The sequence below is a fragment of the Balaenoptera borealis genome (assembly GCF_965194805.1).
Source record: "Balaenoptera borealis genome assembly, chromosome: 8".
In the NCBI taxonomy this organism is placed as follows: Eukaryota; Metazoa; Chordata; class Mammalia; order Artiodactyla; family Balaenopteridae; genus Balaenoptera; species Balaenoptera borealis.
Window position 1 is genome coordinate 77882119 of NC_138865.1, and position 19102 is coordinate 77901220.

The window sequence follows — 19102 nt, forward strand, 5'->3', positions numbered from 1 at the left end:
ACTCAACAAAATATCAGCAAACCAAATTCAACAAAAAGGATCACACACCATGACCAAATGGGATTTATTCCAGGGATGCAAGGATGGTTCAATATCTGCAAATCAATCAATGTGATACACCACATTAACAAAAGAAAGGATAAAAACCACATGATCATCTCACTAGACACAAAAGAAGCATTTGACAAAATTCAACATCCTCTCATGATAGAAACTCTCATCAAAGTGGATACAGAGGGAATATATCTCAACATAATAAAGACCATTTATGAAAAACCTCAGCTAACATTATACTCAATGGTGAAAAGCTGAAATCCTTTCCTCTAAAATTGGGAACAAGACAGTAACATCCACTCTCCCCACACTTTTATTTAACATAGTATTGGAAGTCCTAGCCACAGCAATCAGACAAGAAAAAGAAATGAAAGGCAACCAAATTGGAAGGGAAGAAGAAAAACTGTTTTCATCCCAATATTATTAGAACTAATACATGAGTTCAGCAAAGTTGCAGGATACAAGATTAATATACAGAAATATGTTGCTTTTCTTTTTTTTTTTAAGTTAATTCATTTATTTGTTTTTGGTGCGTTGGGTCCTTGTTGCTATGCGTGGGCCCTCTCTACTCTTCATTGCTGTGCGTGCACCTCTCACCGCGGTGGCCTCTCCCGTCGCGGAGCATGGGCTCTAGGCACGCGTGGGCTCAGTAGTCGCGGCCTGTGGGCTCCAGAGTGCAGGCCCAGCAGCCAGGGCACACGGGCTCAGCCGCTCCGCAGCATGCGGGATCCTCCCAGACCAGGGATCGAACCTGCGTCCCCCACACTGGCAGGCGGACCCTCACCACTGCCCCACCAGGGAAGTCCCTATGTTGTTTTCTACACACTAATAACTATGAACTATCAAATGAACTATCAGAAAGAGACAGCAGAAAAAATTCTATTTAAAATTGTTTATCAAAAGAATAAAATAACTAGGAATGAACTTAACCAAGGAGATGAAAAACCTATACTCTGAAAACTATAAGACACTGATGGAGAAAACTGAAGATGATACAAACAAATGGAAATGTATGCCATGTTCATGGACTGGAAGAATTAATATTGTTAAAATGTCCATACTACTCAAAGCTATCTACAGACATTTTTCATAGAACTAGAACAGATAATCCTATAGATAATTATGGATAATCCATATGGAACCACAAAAGTTGCCAAAGCAACCTTGAGAAAAAGGAACAAATCTGGAGGTATCATACTCCCAGAGTTCAGACTATACTACAAAGCAACAGTAATCAAAACAGTATGGCCTGGCACAAAAACTGACACATAAAGCAATGGAAGAGAATAGAGAGCCCAGAAATAAACCCATGCATTTATGGTCAATTAATCTACGAGCAAGGGGGCAAGAACATACAATGGATGGAAGACAATCTCTTCAATAAGTGGTGCTGGAAAAACTGGAGAGCTACATATAAAAGAATGAGATTCGAATATTTCCTCACACTATATACAAAAATAAACTCAAAATGGACTAAAGAGCTAAATGTAAGACCTGAAACCATAAAACTCCTAGATAAGAACACTCTTTGACATAAATCATAGCAATATTTTTTAGACCTGTCTCCTAAGACAAAAGAAACAAAAGTAAAAATAAACAAATGGAACCTAATTAAACTTAAAAGTTTTTGCACAGCAAAGGAAACCATTAACAAAATGAAAAGACAGCCTACTGACTGGGAGAAAATAATTGCAAATGATATGACCAGCAAGCAGTTAATATCCAAAATATATAAACAGATCACCAACTCAATATTAAAAAAACAAACAAACAAACAACCAATCAAAGAATGGGCAGAAGACCTGAATAGACATTTTCCCAAAGAAGACATACAGATGGCCAACAGGCACATGAAAATATGCTGAACATTGGTAATCATCAGGAAAATGCAAATCAAATTCTCAATGAGATTTCACCTCACACGTGTCAGAATGGCTATCATCAAAAAGTCTACAAATAATAAATATTGGAGGGGATGTGGAGAAAAGTGAACACTTATCCACTGTTGATGGTAATGTAAATTAGTGCAGGCACTATGGAAAACAATATAGAGGTTCCTCAAAAAATTAAAAGTAGAACTACCATATGATCCAGCAACTCCACTCCTGGGAATATATACAGAAAAAACAATAACACTAATTCAAAAATATACATGCACCCCAGTGTTCATACCAGCACTATTTACAATAGCCAAGACATGGAAGCAACCTAAGTATCCATCAACAGACAAATGGATAAAGAAGATGTAGTATATATATGCAGTGGAATATTACTGAGGTATAAAAAAAGAATGAAATTTTGCTATTTGGAGCAATGTGGATGGACCTAGAGAATATTTTGCATAGTGAAATAAGTCAGACAGAGAAAGAGAAAGACTTTATATTATCACTTATATGTGGAATCTAAAAAATAATACAAACGAATATATATATCAAAACAGAAACAGACTCACAGATATTGAAAACAAACTAGTGGTTACCAGAGGGGAAAGGGAAGGGGGGAGGGGAAAATTAGGGGTATGGGATTAAAAGATGCAAACTACTGTGTATAAAATAGATAAGCAACAAGGCTATATTGTATAACATAGGGAATTATAGCCATTATCTTTTAATAACTTTTAATGGAGTATAATCTATTAAAATACTGAATCATTATGCTGTACACCTGAAACTAATATTGACTGTAAATCAACTATATTTCAATACAAAAATAACTTTCATAATTCTAACATCTGTCTCATCTTGGAACTGGCATCTGCTGATTACCTTTCCCTTGTAAATTGATCACATTTTCTTGATTGTTCGCATATTAAGTATTTTGGATTGTGTCCTGAATATTATGTTGTGAGATTCTGGGACTTTTTAAAATCCTCTAGAGGATGCTGACTTTTTTTTAAAAGCAGGCACTCCGCCCGGTTAGGTTCAGACCATAAATTCTGTCTCTTCTGTAGGTACGGCTCTCAGGTCAGTTCAGTTTTCAAAGTCCTGGCTGGGCTGCTATGTGCCGGTCCCATGCATGCATCACTCAGACATCAGTGAAGAAATTGGGCAGAAGTTCATACTGTTGTTTAGTTCTCAAAGCCTTTGCTATATAGCTTTCAGTCTGTGCCATGCATGTGTACCTTAGGGATGAGCCCAGGATTAGTGCCAGTTTATATACAGAATTATGGGATCACTTACCCAGCTCTCTCACCTCCAGAATTCTCTCTCCTGCTCAAAGCAGCTCCCTTTCCTGGTCTTCTACCCAAAAAGTGAAGCTTCTCTCAGAATTTGAGCTGCCCATGCTGCCACTGCAGTTCTGCTGGGTGTTCACTCTTGGTTCAAAGCTGGGGAAGAGTAAGAAATAAAACCAGAAAACTTAATGCTGTATGAGTTGCTTTGCCAAATTTGACTTCTGTTTCCAATCCAGTAATGCTTTCATTTAGTTTTCAGAGACCACAGGTATGTTTTAGCTAGAGTTTTTAGTTGTAATTAGTGGGAAAGAGAGAGTGTACTGAGTTTACTCCGCCTTGATCAACTCTTAAAGTCCTAATTTTTTTATTTTTAAGCATTTTTCTATATCATTAAAAATTCTTAACACTATTTTATGATTTCATTATCTTCTATTACACATATTTAAATTACCCATCCATTCTCTTTAAAGCTGTTTTTTATTTCTAATATTTTGCTATTACAAATAACACTACAAATAATAAGTGTGCATCTAATTTTCTGATTATTTCTTTAGGATAATTTTTAGACATAGAATTACCAGTTCAAATTATAATAAGGCTCTGAAAGCATATTATCAAATTGCTTTACAGAAAGGTGTTACTAAAACTAAAGCATTATCTGCAACTTTTGCCAATTTATATAGAAAAATATTATAGTATCTTGTTTTAAATTTAGGACCACAATTGATTAGAAATGTTTATTTTTTATACTCACGTATATTTTTTCTTTTATAAACTATTTTTTGTAGTTTAATGCATGTCCATTACTCATTTATTAGAATCATAGTTTTATAATAAATTTGTATGAATTATATATATAAATAAAGAAGAAATTACATGTCTACTGCCCACTAGTGCAAAAATAAAAACAACAGATCAGAAATTAATGAGATTTTTACTTACAGGGGCAAGTGACAAAGTAGGAAAAATAGGGGAGTGAGAGTGGGGTAAAATATTTATGGGGAATGACTTCTCTGATGATACATTTTTGTATAGTTCTGACTTGTAGAACTATGTGAATGTTTTACAAACTTATAAAATTAAAAGAACATAGATGGAAAGTCAAAACAAAATAGAAACAACTGAATCCAACTATATTACAAATAAATAACATAACCACTTTGAAGAGAGGGATGGGAAAATAGAATCAAATGAAGTAACTTTGGGAAACAATATTTTAATTGCATATCCAAAGACTAAAGACAAAAAGAAGTGTATACAAATATTTTGCTCTAATTAGCCACCTACTTATTACAGAAGTATGGGTTAGCAGTTTACAAACTATGTTATATGTATTTGAGGACTGAGTAAATAAATATACTGTGGATGAAAAGCCTCATTTTCTCACAGTTGGAGAAAGGAGTTACAAATAAGGAAAGATGGGAAGATAAAATGAACCCTGTCATGTTTATCAGTATGAATTCAAGTGTTTTTAAATATTTTTAAATGTTTTAAAAATCCACTTAAAAATATGTATAGGAATTCCCTGGTGGTCCAGTGGTTAGGACTCCATGGTTGCACTGCAGGGGGCATGGGTTCGATCCCTGGTGGGGAACTAAGATCCCACAAGCCGTGCAGCCAAAAATAAAAATAAATAAATAATTAAAATATGTATATACAGATATAGACAAAACATACAGATACATATAGAAACACATTAGTTGTATACACAAAATATATTTTATTGTTCTGTCAGCTGAGAGGACCTAAAAGGAATGATACCCAATACCAATGAGCAGATCTTGCACTGAGCTCATTTCTAAATACCATTCTCTAATAAAGGAATCAGGGCTTTTTGGAGAAATAATTTCAGGACTAGGGTAGAGAAATTACATGAGAAACATCTGTGCCAAACATCTTGTGTGAGAAGCTAAGGAAGTGTTAAAAAGTGATGGGGTCTGTATTAGCTGTCTATTGCTGCATAATAAATTGCCACAAACTAAGCAGCCTGGAAAAACAGAACAAAATTTATTAATTTATTAACTCACTTCTAAATGTCAGAAGTCCAGCTTGACATGTAACGTTCTCTGTTGAGAGTATTATTAAGCTGAAATCAAGGTGTCAGCCAGGCTATGTTCCTTCTGAAGGTTCTGGGGAAGAATCCACTTCCAAGTTCATTCAGGTTGTTGGCTGAGTTGATCCTTGAGGTTGTAGGACTGGGGTCCCATTTTCTTTCTGGGTTGTCACCAGGACTTAGGCCCTCGGCCTCTGGTGGTTGCTCTCAGGTTCTTGTCACATGGGCTCCCTCCATCTTCAAAGCCAGATGAAAATTACTCTCAGATTGAATCCCTCCTCCACTCTGTATCTCTCTGACTTCTCTAGCCTCTCCACCCATATTTAAAGGGCTTGTATGATTAGATCAGGCCCACCAACTCATCTCCCTATCTTAAGGTCAACTTGTTTGAGACCTTAATTATATCTGCAAAGGTATTCAAGTAGTACCTAAATTAGTGTTTGATCAAATAACTGGATGTTAACAACAGGGTCTGGGAATCTTGGGGCCCATCTCTGCCTATCACAGGGTCATATCATTAGAATACAAGATACAGCAATCAACAAATATAAGGTGTTATGGTATTACTGTTTAGGTCTGTGGACTCCAGATAATTCAACAGCTGAAATTCTTTAAAACTGATCTTCCTAGAGTGTTTTCCTCAATCAACTTCAGGTATTGAGAGATCACTAATAGTTATCTGTCTATCTATCCATCTACCTATCTGAAAGATAGTGAATACATGCATTTCAAGTACTGTAAAAGAAGAGAGATATGTATTTAGTGCCCACTATGGTTTCCCCACAGCCACCATATCATTTCACCCCAACTCTGCTCCTCTGAGGGAAGTATTAGTGTCCCCATTTTCTGAGGAGGATACCAAGGCTCAAACTGTTTAGTGAGTAACAGAGTTGCCACAGCTGGCACTGATTTCCATCCAGAGACCTTGTAAATGCAAAAGTGCACTGCCAATATTAACCAGTATTCACACAATAAATAATAAAATACATTTAAAAAGGGGAAGGCACAAGAGCCAACTTGAAGGGACTCCCAATGGCTAAACCTAGGATTTGTGCAACAAAATAATGATAGTAACAGATTATAACTCATAGAATAAAATATATACTCATTAGTCTATACTGATATAAACAACTGAATATAGAAATGAGGATGAAAGGAAAGGTCTTCCTTTACAGTAGAATTCCAATAAATAAATATACTAGGGATGATGGAAATAGAAAATTACCATTTGACAGATACCAGAGAAATAAGTATTTCAGGCAAGAATCATCAAGATTCTAAAATTTGTGGGCAGAATGAGAAATTTATATAGTTTCGAAGTATCTTTCCAAAAGATAATTATTAATTACAAAGGAGGAAATTGTAACTTTACAAGAGAGAAACCTGGCAGACACCCCCTTGACCAAGTAATCAGTTACAATCACCAATAAAGAGACAAACTGACATCCCATGCCTCCTGGTATGATGCACTAAGGTTACATCACTTCTATGGAGTTCTTATCAAAAATGCATAATTATGGGAAGTAACAAACAGAAATTGAGTGCCATCTGATAAAATAACTAACCAGAATACTCGTCAAAAAGTATCAAGATCATGAAAGGCAAAGAAATTCTGAGGAATTGTTTAAAGAGGACTAAGGAGGTACAACTAAATATATGACACGGATTGAATCTTGAGGCAGAAAAGGGATGTTAATAAGACAGAAAAGGGATGTTAATAAGACAATGGTGAAATCTGAACCTTCCTTTTTTTTAGGTTTTTGACATATATTCTTTAAACGAGTTGTCTGAAGTCACTCTTTCCATGTCCTCATCAAAGTATAATAGAATTATATTGATGCTAATTTCCTCATGTTCATAATCATACTGTGATAATGTAAGATATTACAATAGGGAATCTGGGTGAAGGGCATACAAGTTAAAAAAAAAAAAAAAGAAAAAGAAAAACCTACTTTTTAATTTCCATCTCAATTTATCCACAATGCAATTTTGCCAAGTTACCTGAGGGTTACTAAATTAACAACTTTTTTTTAAAGGACAAAATTATTTCAAATCTCTCTCTGTATATATATGTATATATACACACACACACACTCTGCATGTGTATATTATACATATTTAACATATATGTGCAAATGTTTACATTGTACTTATATATACACCTACATAAAAATATTAAATCTTTTAACATGTTAACAGCAAGTGTTTTCCGTGAATCTTTACCTTATTTTTTTTGTTTTATTTATTTATTTTTGGCTGCGTTGGGTCTTTGTTGCTGTGCGCAGGCTTTCTCTAGTTGTGGCGAGCAGGGGCTACTCTTCATTGCAGTGTGCAGGCTTCTCATTGCGGTGGCTTCTCTTGTTGCAGAGCTCAGGGTCTAGGCCGTGGGCTTCAGTATCTGCGGCACATGGGCTCAGTAGTTATGACTCGCAAGCTCTAGAGTGCAGGCTCAGTAGTTAAGGCACACAGGCTTAGCTGCTCCATGGCATGTGGGATCTTCCCGGACTGGGGATCGAACCCCTGTCCCCTGCATTGGCAGGCAAATTCTTAACCACTGTGCCACCAGGGAAGTCCTACCTTATGGTTTTGATGTTTTTTGACATATGCTTGAAAAAGTCATCCAAGCTACTCTTTGGATCTCCTTCACTCAGACACTGCAGTGTGGTGTCCGATGAAACTTCTTGTCAAAGTAACCACCTCCTATTGTTCATCCGGGGGACATGTCTTAGTCCTTACGTTACTATACAATAAATATAATAAAGTTAGCACATTTCCAATGTTTTACTACTGGATCTCTGTAACAAAACTTTTGTATTTGCATCTTTAGAAAATGGTCTAAAATTGCTGGCATGACTCTCCCATCAACAAATAGGAACACCCATTCATTCGTTCATGCAATATTTATTGACTGACCACTATGTGGCAGGCACTGTTCAGGCACTAGGAAGAGCAGTGCACAAAAATAGACACCTTCCAAAAATAAAAAATGAACACCTTCCTACCCTCAGGTCAAAGAGAAAGGAGGAAGAAAGTTTATCCTTTCCACAGTACTTTAACTGCTTCTTCCCCCCGCCTGCCTGCTTTGTTTGCTATTTCTTCAATCCCCTCTTATTCTTAAACTTCTAGTAGCAATTTAAAGTGGAATGAAGTGCAACTATAGGAAGCACATTTATTCCAATTATTTTTTTTGAACCCATAAGATCATTACGAGAATTAAACAAGATGTTGCAGGTACTTAGTATACTGCTTGATAATAAACATAGTCTGAGGTAGATACTATTTATTGTTTCTCATTTTACAAGTGAGGCATCTGGAGCTTGGAGATGAAAAATAACTTGCTTAATGTTACACAGGTAGAAAGTGGCAGGCCAAGACTTTGAACTGTCTGACTTCAAACCCTTAATTATACAGTTTGTCTTCTGTTCTAGAATATTATTAATGTCAACCCATACTTAAATCCTACAGTACACACAAAACCTTGGTGGTTCTCTCTCTCTCTCATTGGCATTTATCATCTTTCCTAAATTTTGGATCTAATGTCATTAACAACAACAAAAAATATACAAGCAAGATGAGTTAGTCAATTACAAAGCCAACATTCTGAATGCAATGCAAAAATTAACTTAATTATTAAGTTATTAGTAACTTAGTTATTAATATAACTTAAACACAAATTGCTTACTTTATTTAACAATGAAACAGTAATAATGACACAATAATTCAGTTGTAACAAAGCCATCAACAGAGCAAAATAAAAACAAAGCTAACTAAGGAGGCAGTGCTTCAGCTCAAGTTAGTTATCTCCTTTAAACAGGAAAAACAATCATTAGTCTAGTGGTTCTTGAACTGGCCTGCTCATTTGAGGAATGGGAAGAAGGAAGACTGGTGCTTAAAAAAATAGCTGCACCCAAAGCCCACCTCAGAACAATTATATGAGAATTTGTCAAGAGTGGGGCCCATCTGAAGTGTTGTCAGTGTTGACAAGTACAAGTCTAAAATAATAAGCAATAAACAGCATGCCCTCAAAGCAATTCAAAACCAAGAAATTTAAAAAATAAAAGAAAAAGAAATAAAATAAATTTCTTTCCTCCTATCCTGGGAAAAGGGGGAAGGAAGCACCTACTCATTTCTCTTTGTTCTTTATCCATCTTTGATTGCCCAAAGTCAAGTTTAACAAACGTTAAATATTGGAAGTTATGCAAACATCCTACCCAAATTAAAATTTTCACTACTGTACATTTAGAAAGCTCTTTTAAAATACCAGGTTTCAGAAAGAATCCCCCACATTTTAAGTTTGCATAGATGTTTAAGTCAGCTATTTGTTCAACGAAGAAGAGTCGATGAAATGTATTAGAAAGCATTTTATTAATAAGTTATTATAAAACAATATTCATTTCATGTACCACAAATTAACTTTTTGGTGCAACAAGAGGAATATCTGAATGTTTCCCATCTATTTCTAAAACTGTCACAATTCCTTTTTGTAAGATTGATATCTTCAAATTTAGAACCTAAACATAAATTTTTCTTAAGAATGCATACATAAAATACTTCTCCTATAACTGCACTATATCCTTGACAAATCCCTTTCGGGAGGTATAGTAGTGACTGCAGGCATTTATCTCAACTTTTCCTCATTTTTCAGGTTTGGGGATGATATCACATCAAATATGGAAAATAACTTTTTTCCTTAAGAATACAGAAATTCACTTAGAGATGTCTCCTCAAATTCAGAAAAACCCATTTCTTCAGCTCCTTCTGTCAGGACTCCATATCGATCTCAACAACTTCATTCTTGTCCTGAAGTGTTGTTTCTGTCAGGTTGTCTTCACTTACATCTTCAATGTCTGCCAGATCAATAGGTGGTAAAGGATTCCTCCAGTACTGGAAGGTGTTATACTGCCAAAATTCTTCATCGAGCTTTAGTGAAAAGAAGAGAGAGATGAAAGTACATCAATGGTGTAGAAAAAATTAAGTTTTTTCATGAAATAAATTTTTTTCTGTTTTAAAAGCAAACTCACGTTAAGATTTTGCAGTCTTTAACTTTGCATCTTCAACAAATATATATTTTTAATTCTGCCTAATCAAAGTACTTCATGGACTCAGTCAAATCTGTGCATTTTCATATTCATGAATTTGTGAAAGTATTTCCTGTTAGTAGTTTAAATTTAAAAGAATTTCCTCCAAGAGCTTCTCTTCCCAGAATTTTCTTCCATTTTTCAACCAAAAAATAATGCCTGAAGATGGTCTTAAAATTTTTTACCTTTCAGTGAGGAAAACAATTTATTTAAAAAACACATGCACACATCTTAAAATTTACTTTTGGTCTTTTTCCTGATGTTTGGTATTTTAAGGGATTGACTTGACGTAGGCTAAAATATTTTGACAACCTTCTAAAAAGCATTAGAATAAAAACATGGTAAATAACAAGAAAATCTTAAACTGGTCATTTTATTAAAGATACCATTTTGTACAAGACATGAGTCAAGATACCAAAACTGATAAATCCAAGTGAATGCTGGCCCCTTCAAAATTCAACAGCTTACTGTTAACAGGCTATAAAATTGTTTCAAGTAACTATTAAGTGAAGTTGATATTCCAATGAAGTTCAAAACTGGCACAAAACTAAAATACTTTGTGCAAAGGAAGTGGCATTGCAATTACATATAGGCTTCCAAAGTGACCACTTTGAAGGTTAACACCTTTCCCAGATGGATATCTATATATCTATATTTAGTCTACTAAGTTGTGTTTGTACTTTAGGTTCATACTTGCTACAGCAGCATTAACCAACAGAAATATAATGAAAGCCACACATGTAATTTAAAATTTTCTAGTAACTTCAGTTAAAAAAAAAAGTAAAAAGAAACAGGTGAAATTAATCTTAAAATTTTACTTGACCTAATAAAGCCAAAATACTATGATTTCAACATGCAGTCAATATTTTTAAAAATTAATGAGATATTTTACATTCTTTTTGTCTAACTAAAAGTTTTCAAAATCTGCCAGGTATTTTACACTTCCAGCACTATTCAGACTAGCCCCATTTCAATGCTCAATAGCCACATGTGGCTAGTTACTTAAATGGGGAGCACAGGTCTTCTCAATAATAAGTTTATTCACTGCCTTAGACACTAAGGCTTAAGAGAATTAAGAGTCTCTTTGGAATTCCTTAACACTGGGATAAAAATGTAATAATTCAAAGGATGCCAAGAAAAACTTAATTTTAATAAGTAAATAGGGTTAAGAACAAGGACCTATTTCTCTGTCTTTTGGAAAAAAAAACTATTGTTCAAATGATCTACTTATAAAAACAAACCAAAAAAGATCCTTAATGAGGTCACTATAACCTAGTAGCTAAGAGCACAGACTTTGCCACCAGACAGACCTGGGCTAGCATGATAACTCCTCCACCCGTTAACTCTGATCTCGACCTAGGTCTCTTTCATCATTGGTAAAAAAGCAGAAAGGCTCTTGTGCAAATTACAGTTTAGCACTATAAGTGCCCAATATAGCTAGTTATTATATCCCAAGAAGCCTATGAACCAATATCACTATGAACCAAAATCACAACATTTCTGCTTCCTTTCTATTTAAAGTATTTAACAGTAAGGGTCAGCACCGACAGAGTACTCAATCTGCATAAAGTGACACTAAAGTGACACTAACATGAGAAAATACATGAATATTTATTGAAGTAATATCTGATTTTATTTTAGTTGTCCGGTTAAAAAAACACCTGAAACAACTCAAATATTCTGAGGTTCTAGGACAGAAAAATAGGTACCACGATTCTGCCTAGATTGCATCCTCAATATGGAAAGGACATATTTGAGGAAATTCTTCCCAAATGAGATCCCAAGGGTAAGGGTAGGGACTTAACCTCTTTTCTGAGCAAAACAGGAACCAGGGAGACATTTGCTGCATGAACTGAAAAAGCTTTTTAACTTCTACATGTTTTTGCTATATCCTATTTTCCCTTGGCTGTAAGACCCTTAAAACAAAAACCATGCATCTTTGGTGGCAGGAAAGAAAGAGGGAAGCTGGAGAAAATTAAGTTTGCACAAAGAAGCAGCTCAAGGAACAAAAACAGAAAGGAACATGAGGGTTTCTGGGCTTTTGCCAAAAGAGAACAGGGGACTAGTCTTGATGAAGAAGGAACCCCTAGGGGCAAGCTTGTTCCCTGTCACAGGCTTGTAGTGACTACAAGAAGCATAGAGCTGTCAGATGTGGTCACTGCTGTGGAAGAAGACACAGGTGTGTCTAGGAGATTCTAAGCAAATGTCTGTGTCAGTTTACTAAAAAATTCCTTTGCTTACCTGCCATTTCCATGTCCCTCTTATCAATTTGTGGCATACTGCAGTCAGTATATTCTGGTAGGAAAGACAAGCCTAAGTATGGGTTGGGTACCAAAAATGGTCAAGTTTGCAAACTACACAGTACTTATCTCCATACCAAATAGGTCTGGATGACTGTCACTCTGGATTTTTGTTTTTTCAGGTTTTGCACATTGGTGTGACATGATTTAATTGGAAATTCTAATTCTTTATTCTACTTTCAAAACATAAGTGCTATCTAAAAGCAGTCTGAAGAAAAAAAAATCTAAATAAGGCTCATGTTTTCTAAATTCCAAGAAAACTGTGGGTAGAAATATTTACAATTTATAGTTTCATCCAGAAATGCTCATCACAATAATTATACCTAAAGGATAATTTCTCATGACCACAGAAATAGATCTTTCCCAACTACTGTATTTTATTGGCAAGGTGTTTGATAAATTCTGCATAAGATACTTGAGACAATGGAAAAACGTGGGGAGGATGCTATGATGGAGTAGTTGAAGAGAATCTGGTGAAGTCTGGGCTCTACATTTGGCTCTTCCACCCCCAAAGCTCCTGGTTCAACCCAGAACTGCCGAAACGCAACTTGAATTCCAAAGGTTAGACCAACGCTGCCCAATAAATACAAAATGCCACCCACAAACGTAATTCGAAATTTTCTGATGGCCATATTAAAAAAGTAAAAGAAATAAGTGAAATGAATTTTAATATAATTTATTCAATCCAATATCTCCAGATTATTTCAGCGTGTATTCAATATAAAATTTTTTGAGATCTTCGAAATCTAGTGTGTATTTTACTTTGAGTGCATCTCAATTTGGACGAGTCCCATTTTAGGTGTTGTGTCACACAGCTAGTGGCTGCCACACTAAATAGCACAGATCTAGACAGATCTTATGTGCAGTGATAGGGCAGGCTCATTTCCCAAGGAAGAGGAGCTCTCCAAAGATCCTCATACAGACGCTTGATCTTAAGAACCAAATTAATTCTCAACGATCCTTTTTCATAGGATCAGATTTTAAAACTGCCTTTTCCCAATATACGGAGGCCCTTCCTCTCAACCAAAAGAGCTGTACCATGCCTAAAGGACGTCCAACTGGTGGCTACCACATTCGTTACCCTCTTTAGAAAGAAATCGATCACGAATTCCAGAAAAAAAATCATCTTTAAACCAAGGAAGACGCAGTACACCTTTCTCTGACGTTTGTTGTTGAGCTTAACTTATTGCGGTTCACGGTCAACGTCTTCCCCAAGTTCTACAGTCTGTCATGACCCACGCCCCTGCTTCCCTCTTGGACAGCACAGATGCTGAAGGTGCAAGGTCACGTCTACTACCTCACCCAACGATCTGTCTCCCCCTAGTTTAGCTTAGTGCTCTCAGCTCGTCGGACTCTCCCAAAACGTTGCCAAAGGTGGGCTCTGGGGCCCCCGGTGTGCTGCCTGGGGCGGGGGGTCGGTGTTCATTCTTGCGGCGAGGATCCCGGCTTTTCATCTTTTGGGGCGTCGTGACGAACACGAGTCTAGAGGGGAACGATCGGTTCCTTCCCGGGACGCGCAGTGCCCGGGAAAGTGTGACCCTTTTTCCCTCACCCCGGGCCCCGCCTCCCGTCCCCCGCCGGAGCGCCCAGCCCACCGCCAGCCCCTACCTGGCGCGGTGCGGCCCCCCAGTCTCCCCGCAGGGACTCTGCGCGCTCCGCCCCGTCGTCGCCACCGCCCCTCGGGGGCCGAACGCCCCGGGGCTCCTCCCCTGGCCCGCGGGGCCGCACGGGCGGCTGCAGCAGCGGCGGCTCGCCGGCCTCCAGGCCGCGGCCCTCACGCTCCGCGCCGTCCGGAGCGCCAGTGTCCCCGCCGTCGCGGCGCTTGCTGGGCGAAACCAAAGGCTCAGTCATACCCCCTGCGTCGATTTTACGCTTTCGGGGCAGCTCTGGGACGCCGAGGGGCTGCTCGGGATGCGAGGCCCCCGGCGGCGGGATCCAGAGCGGTGGCCGCGGCGGCTCCTCAGGAAAGTCGCAGAGCAGGAGCCGCTTCCAAGGCACGTGGAACGTCAGGGGCTCGGCCGCACGCCGCTTGGCCATGGGCCCCGAAGGCTCGGGCGGAGCCCGCCGGGCGCGGGAGGCCGAGCGCCGATAGCTGTGGGGGCGGAGGGCGAGGGCGGAGCGTGCAGAGCGCTAGGAAGGGCGAGGACCGAGTCCGGGCGAGGTTGCGGCTGGAAGGTGCAGTGGGCGGAGGGGGCGGGGCAGCCGGTGCGGCCCAGCCCGCGCACGCTGCCCTCGCCACCGCCGAGGTGCGGCCGGACGCTGAGGAGCAACCACGAAGCGGCGGAGATTCGAACCTGCGCACAAATGTGCGCGCGCGCACTCGCGCCGGCGAGGCGGAGCCTTTGGTTGGTGGAGGCTCGCGGGGCGAGCTCCCGAGCGCCCCTGCGGCCGGAAGTGCGCGCCCCGGGGCGAGGCGGGAAGGCCGCGGCAGGTTTATTAAAGGCCGAGTGGTGGTGTCCTTGGAGGGTGTGATTTTTCCTCAGGGACGGGGAGAGGGGTGTGCAAATCCCGAGCTTAAAGTGTATATGTTAATATTCCCTTCCTTGAGTCAGTGGTCGCCGGGACGTCCCCCGGAGGTTAAAACAGAATTATACAAATTTAATAAATTAGTATTAACAGGCTTTAGCGCTACATTAAATGATTACGCCAGACAGACTGCTGAACGGGGGTCGGGGCTGAGGGAAATAGATAAAGCCAGTATGCAAAAACAAAACAAAAGAAAACAAACCAACGAGCGTGTTTTGCAGTGGCTGTTGTGGAAGGTGAAGTAGGCACCACATTCCTTGATCTTTTGATTAAAAATTCACTGATGAAGTTGCAGAGAAGATGCGTCGCTCATCTAAGAGCTAATCCTGGAGCACAGCCCTCTTCCGACTGAAACCTAAAATCGTTTGCCTCTTAAATTACGTGGGAAGCGCACAGAATTCCCTGCTTGCTCTGCGCGGTGATCAAAAGTGAGATTCCAAGACCTTTGCTATATCAAACTTGTGTGTGTTGTCAAAGAAAATGAGGAGACGATAACAACATATAAGGTATTTACCTTATATTTTAATAGTTAATAAAGACAGTAACCAAGTAAAGAAGAAGGTAAGGAAGAAAATTATATATAAGTGCTTTGAAGGGAGAAACTACTATGATCTTCTAGAGGAAAAGAGTGCAAGGAAGATAACTGTCCTCTAACTGGTTGGTACTACCTATATATTAATTACCCCACGCCCCTATACCTCAAGGCTGTTGTGAGAAGATAGGGCAACCAGTTGTTTATTAATAAGCACAGAAATATAATAAGTAGGGTAATAAACAGTAGCTTTTCTGTTTGATCTTTCCATTTCCTCTTGTTTTCCTCTCATCCCCGCGTCCGCCTCCCCTCTGGCAACCACCTGTTTGTTCTGTGTATCTATGACTGCTTCTCAAGTTTGCTCACTTGTTTTTTAGATTCCGCATATAAATAAAATGATACAATATTTGTCTTTCTCTGACTTACTTCACTTTGCATAATATCCTCTAGGTCCATCCATAATGTTGCAGATGGCAAGATTTCATTCTTTTTCATAGCTGAGTAATTTTCCATTTATTTTATTGATATTTATATTTTTATATATATATATGTATGGATATATCACAATTTGTTTATCCATTCACTGATGATGGACATGTAGGTTGCTTTCAGTTTGGGGCTATTACAGATAAAGCTGCTGAGAACATTTGTATGGACATAGGCTTTTTTTCTCTTGGGTGAATAAATACCTAGGAGTGGAAAGGCTGGATCACATAGTAAGTGTATATTTAACTTATTAGCAAACTGCCAAACTGGTTTCCAAAGTGGTTGTACCATTCTACATTGCCACGAGCAGTGTATGAGAGATCTAGCTCCTACATATTCTCTCCAACAGTTGGTTTAGTCAGACTTTAATGTTAATCTTTCTAAATAAGTATCTCATGTATCCCATTGTAGTTTATCCCTTTGCATTCCCCTAATGACTAATGATGTTGAGCATCTTCTAAGTGCTTACTTGCTATCTGTATATCGTCTTTGGTAAAATGTTCAAATTTTGCCCAATTTTATTTTATTTTATTTTTGCCCAATTTTAAAATTGGGTCATTTGCTTTCTTATTTTTCTTATTTCATATTTTTATGCATGTAATCATATTTCATTCATTTGTATGAAGTATAGTATTCCATCATATGAATCCACTTCATTGTTGATAAACGTTTCAGTTTGTTCAGATTTTTGCAGTTACAAAGTGTGCTATGAGCATGCTTGTTCATAATTTCTAAGGCACATGTGCAAGAATGTCTCTACAGAGTGGAATTACTGAGTTGTAGAATATGTTTAACTTCACCTGGACTAGGTAGTGCCAAAGCTTCCCAAAGTGCTTTTTACCAGTTTATCATTCTAGTAGAGGACGAGAGATGCCTTTTTGTCACATCCTCACCAGTAAACTGAGTATGGTCTTACCGGAGCAGTGTGATATGGTATCTCATTGTGGCCTCAGTTTGTATTTCCCCAGTGAAATTGGACATCTTTTTATATGGTTTATGGACCATTCCTGGAGCAGTAATCCTGGCTCTTTACTCTGCATGGTGTCTTGTTGAACAAGTTCTAAACTTAAATGTGGTCTAAATTATCAATCTTTTCTTTGTTTAGTTTATGCTTCTTTTTTGTCTTGTTTAAGGCATTGGCCCTTTCACCACCACCTCTGCCTCAAGACCACCCTGACTAATCCCAGTCTCTGCTTGGCCCAACTTGGATCTCTAGCTTTTTGTAAAAGGATTGTTAAATTCTTTGCCCTTTAAAAAAATTGGTTTAGTTGGGTTTTTTCTGATTTGGAAGAGCTTCTTTTATAGTCTAGAAAGCAATGTTCTTATGGGTAGTAGGTGTTGTAAATATTATAAATATTTCCTCCCAATTTGTGTCTTGTATTTTTACTCTCTGTGATACCTTAATTTTAATGTAGTCAAGTTTATCAGTGTTTTCTTTTCTGGTTTACACATATTACATCTTGTTTAAGAAGTCCTTTCCTGTCCCAGTTCTAGACATTTTATGGTTTTATATTTTTGCTTCCACATTTAAATCTTTCATCCATGTGGAATTGATTTGTGTGTTTTTGTGGTGTGAAAAAAGACTCAAGTTCATTCTCCTTCCCTGTATGGAATAACTAGTTTTCTTAACACCATAAATTGAATAGTTGTCCTTTTTTCACTGTTATGCAGTACCTGCTTTGTCACAAGTTAAGTTTTCATAAATACACACAACTTTGGGGGAGCTCTCTATTCAGTTAGATTGGTCTATTTGCTATCTTGGGCCAATTCAACAGTGTCTTAATTACCATAGCTTTGTAGTAAATCCTTGATATCTTTAGAGCAATCCTCCACATCTTGTTCTTCAGGAATATCTTGACTCTACTAGGCCCTTTGCTCTTCCATGTACAGTCATCTTGTAGCATTACATTACCCTTTGGAATCATAATTGCATTGAAACTATAGATCAATTTGGAGAGAACTGTCATCTTTACAATATGGAGCCCATTTCCTTTTCAATGATATTTTATAGCCTCAAATTATTTAGGTCTTTTAAAAAGTCTCTCAATAAAGTTTTATAATTCTCACTGCAAGGAGCTTATGTATCTTTTGTTAGGTTTATTCCTAGGCACTTTATAGTTTTTGTAAATAGTTTTTCCCCCCACACCATACCTTTTTTTTTCTCCAACATTTTGAGTTATTACTCAGGAGTTGTTACTCCTGCGCTGTCTTTAAAAAATTAGTTTACTCCAAGTTTTATATAGTACCAGATTCATTGCTTCAAGGAATTTGTCCATTTCATTCCAGCTGTCAAATTTGTTGGCATAGTATTTTCTGTTTCCTTGATTTCTACTTAATTGGGGTTTACTTTGTTCTTCTTTCTCTAGGTTCTTTTGATTTAACCTCTAGCATCATTGATAAACATATAAAGCTATAAATTTCCCTGTAGCACTTCTTTATCTGCAGCCGCCCAAATTTTGATATATTTTCATTATCTTTCAGTTTGAAATACTAATTTCCCTGATTTCTTTTTTGACCTATGGATTATTTCAATGTGTTAATTTTTCAAATATCTGAGATTTCCCTAAATATCTTTTTCTTATTGATTTCTAGCTTAATTTCATTCCCCTTTAATTCATACTCTGTGTAATTTTAATCCTTTTAAATTTATTGAGATTTTATGACCCAGTATATGAATTATCATGGTGCATGTACCACGTGCTCCTGAAAAGAATATATATTCTGCATGTATTGGGCACAGTGCTGTCACGTAAGTAAATGTCACTTAGGTAAAGGTGGTTGATATTGTTTTTTAGATCTTCTATGTCTTTACTGATTTTTTTTTTTGTCTAATAGTTCTATTAATTGCCAAGAAAGGAGTGTTAAAAATCTCCATCTATGATGGTGATATTTTGTTTCTCC

The 19102-nt window shown here is 37.7% G+C and overlaps 3 protein-coding genes across 9 annotated transcripts in view; all 3 read right to left on the reverse strand.

Moving 5' to 3' along the window:
- TRPM6 (transient receptor potential cation channel subfamily M member 6) overlaps nucleotides 1-9495 on the reverse strand; it is a 217030-nt gene extending 207535 nt beyond the window's left edge. For 4 of the 7 annotated variants that reach the window (XR_014247276.1, XM_082401322.1, XM_082401325.1 and 1 more), the window contains exons 1-2: nucleotides 5254-9495; nucleotides 3234-3379 (exon numbers count right to left, since the gene is read on the reverse strand). The gene's annotated coding sequence lies outside the window, so the exon portion shown is untranslated. Of the gene's footprint in view, nucleotides 1-3233 lie in introns of all 7 variants that reach the window. The other 3 variants (XM_082401319.1, XM_082401318.1, XM_082401315.1) reach the window with 3 other exon arrangements.
- A 130-nt stretch (nucleotides 9496-9625) lies between these two features.
- LOC309633106 (uncharacterized protein C9orf40) lies at nucleotides 9626-14933 on the reverse strand. Its single transcript, XM_082401530.1, has 2 exons — nucleotides 14266-14933; nucleotides 9626-10199 (listed from the first exon to the last, which is right to left on the reverse strand). Exons 1-2 carry the CDS (start codon nucleotides 14692-14694, stop codon nucleotides 10041-10043), a joined length of 588 nt encoding a protein of 195 aa, XP_082257656.1. The 5' UTR covers nucleotides 14695-14933; the 3' UTR covers nucleotides 9626-10040.
- A 607-nt stretch (nucleotides 14934-15540) lies between these two features.
- Nucleotides 15541-19102, reverse strand: part of CARNMT1 (carnosine N-methyltransferase 1) — a 51206-nt gene continuing 47644 nt past the window's right edge. Inside the window, exon 10 of the transcript XR_014247285.1 lies at nucleotides 15541-15641. The gene's annotated coding sequence lies outside the window, so the exon portion shown is untranslated. The remainder of the gene's footprint in view (nucleotides 15642-19102) is intronic.

Bases quoted from the DNA above. Each gene is read 5' to 3' on its own strand.
- LOC309633106 (XM_082401530.1), bottom strand. From the start codon at position 14,694: ATGGCCAAGCGGCGTGCGGCCGAGCCCCTGACGTTCCACGTGCCTTGG. The intron at 10,200-14,265 runs GTAGGGGCTGGC...TTTTCACTAAAG, and splicing joins GGGGGGCCGCACCGCGCCAG to CTCGATGAAGAATTTTGGCA.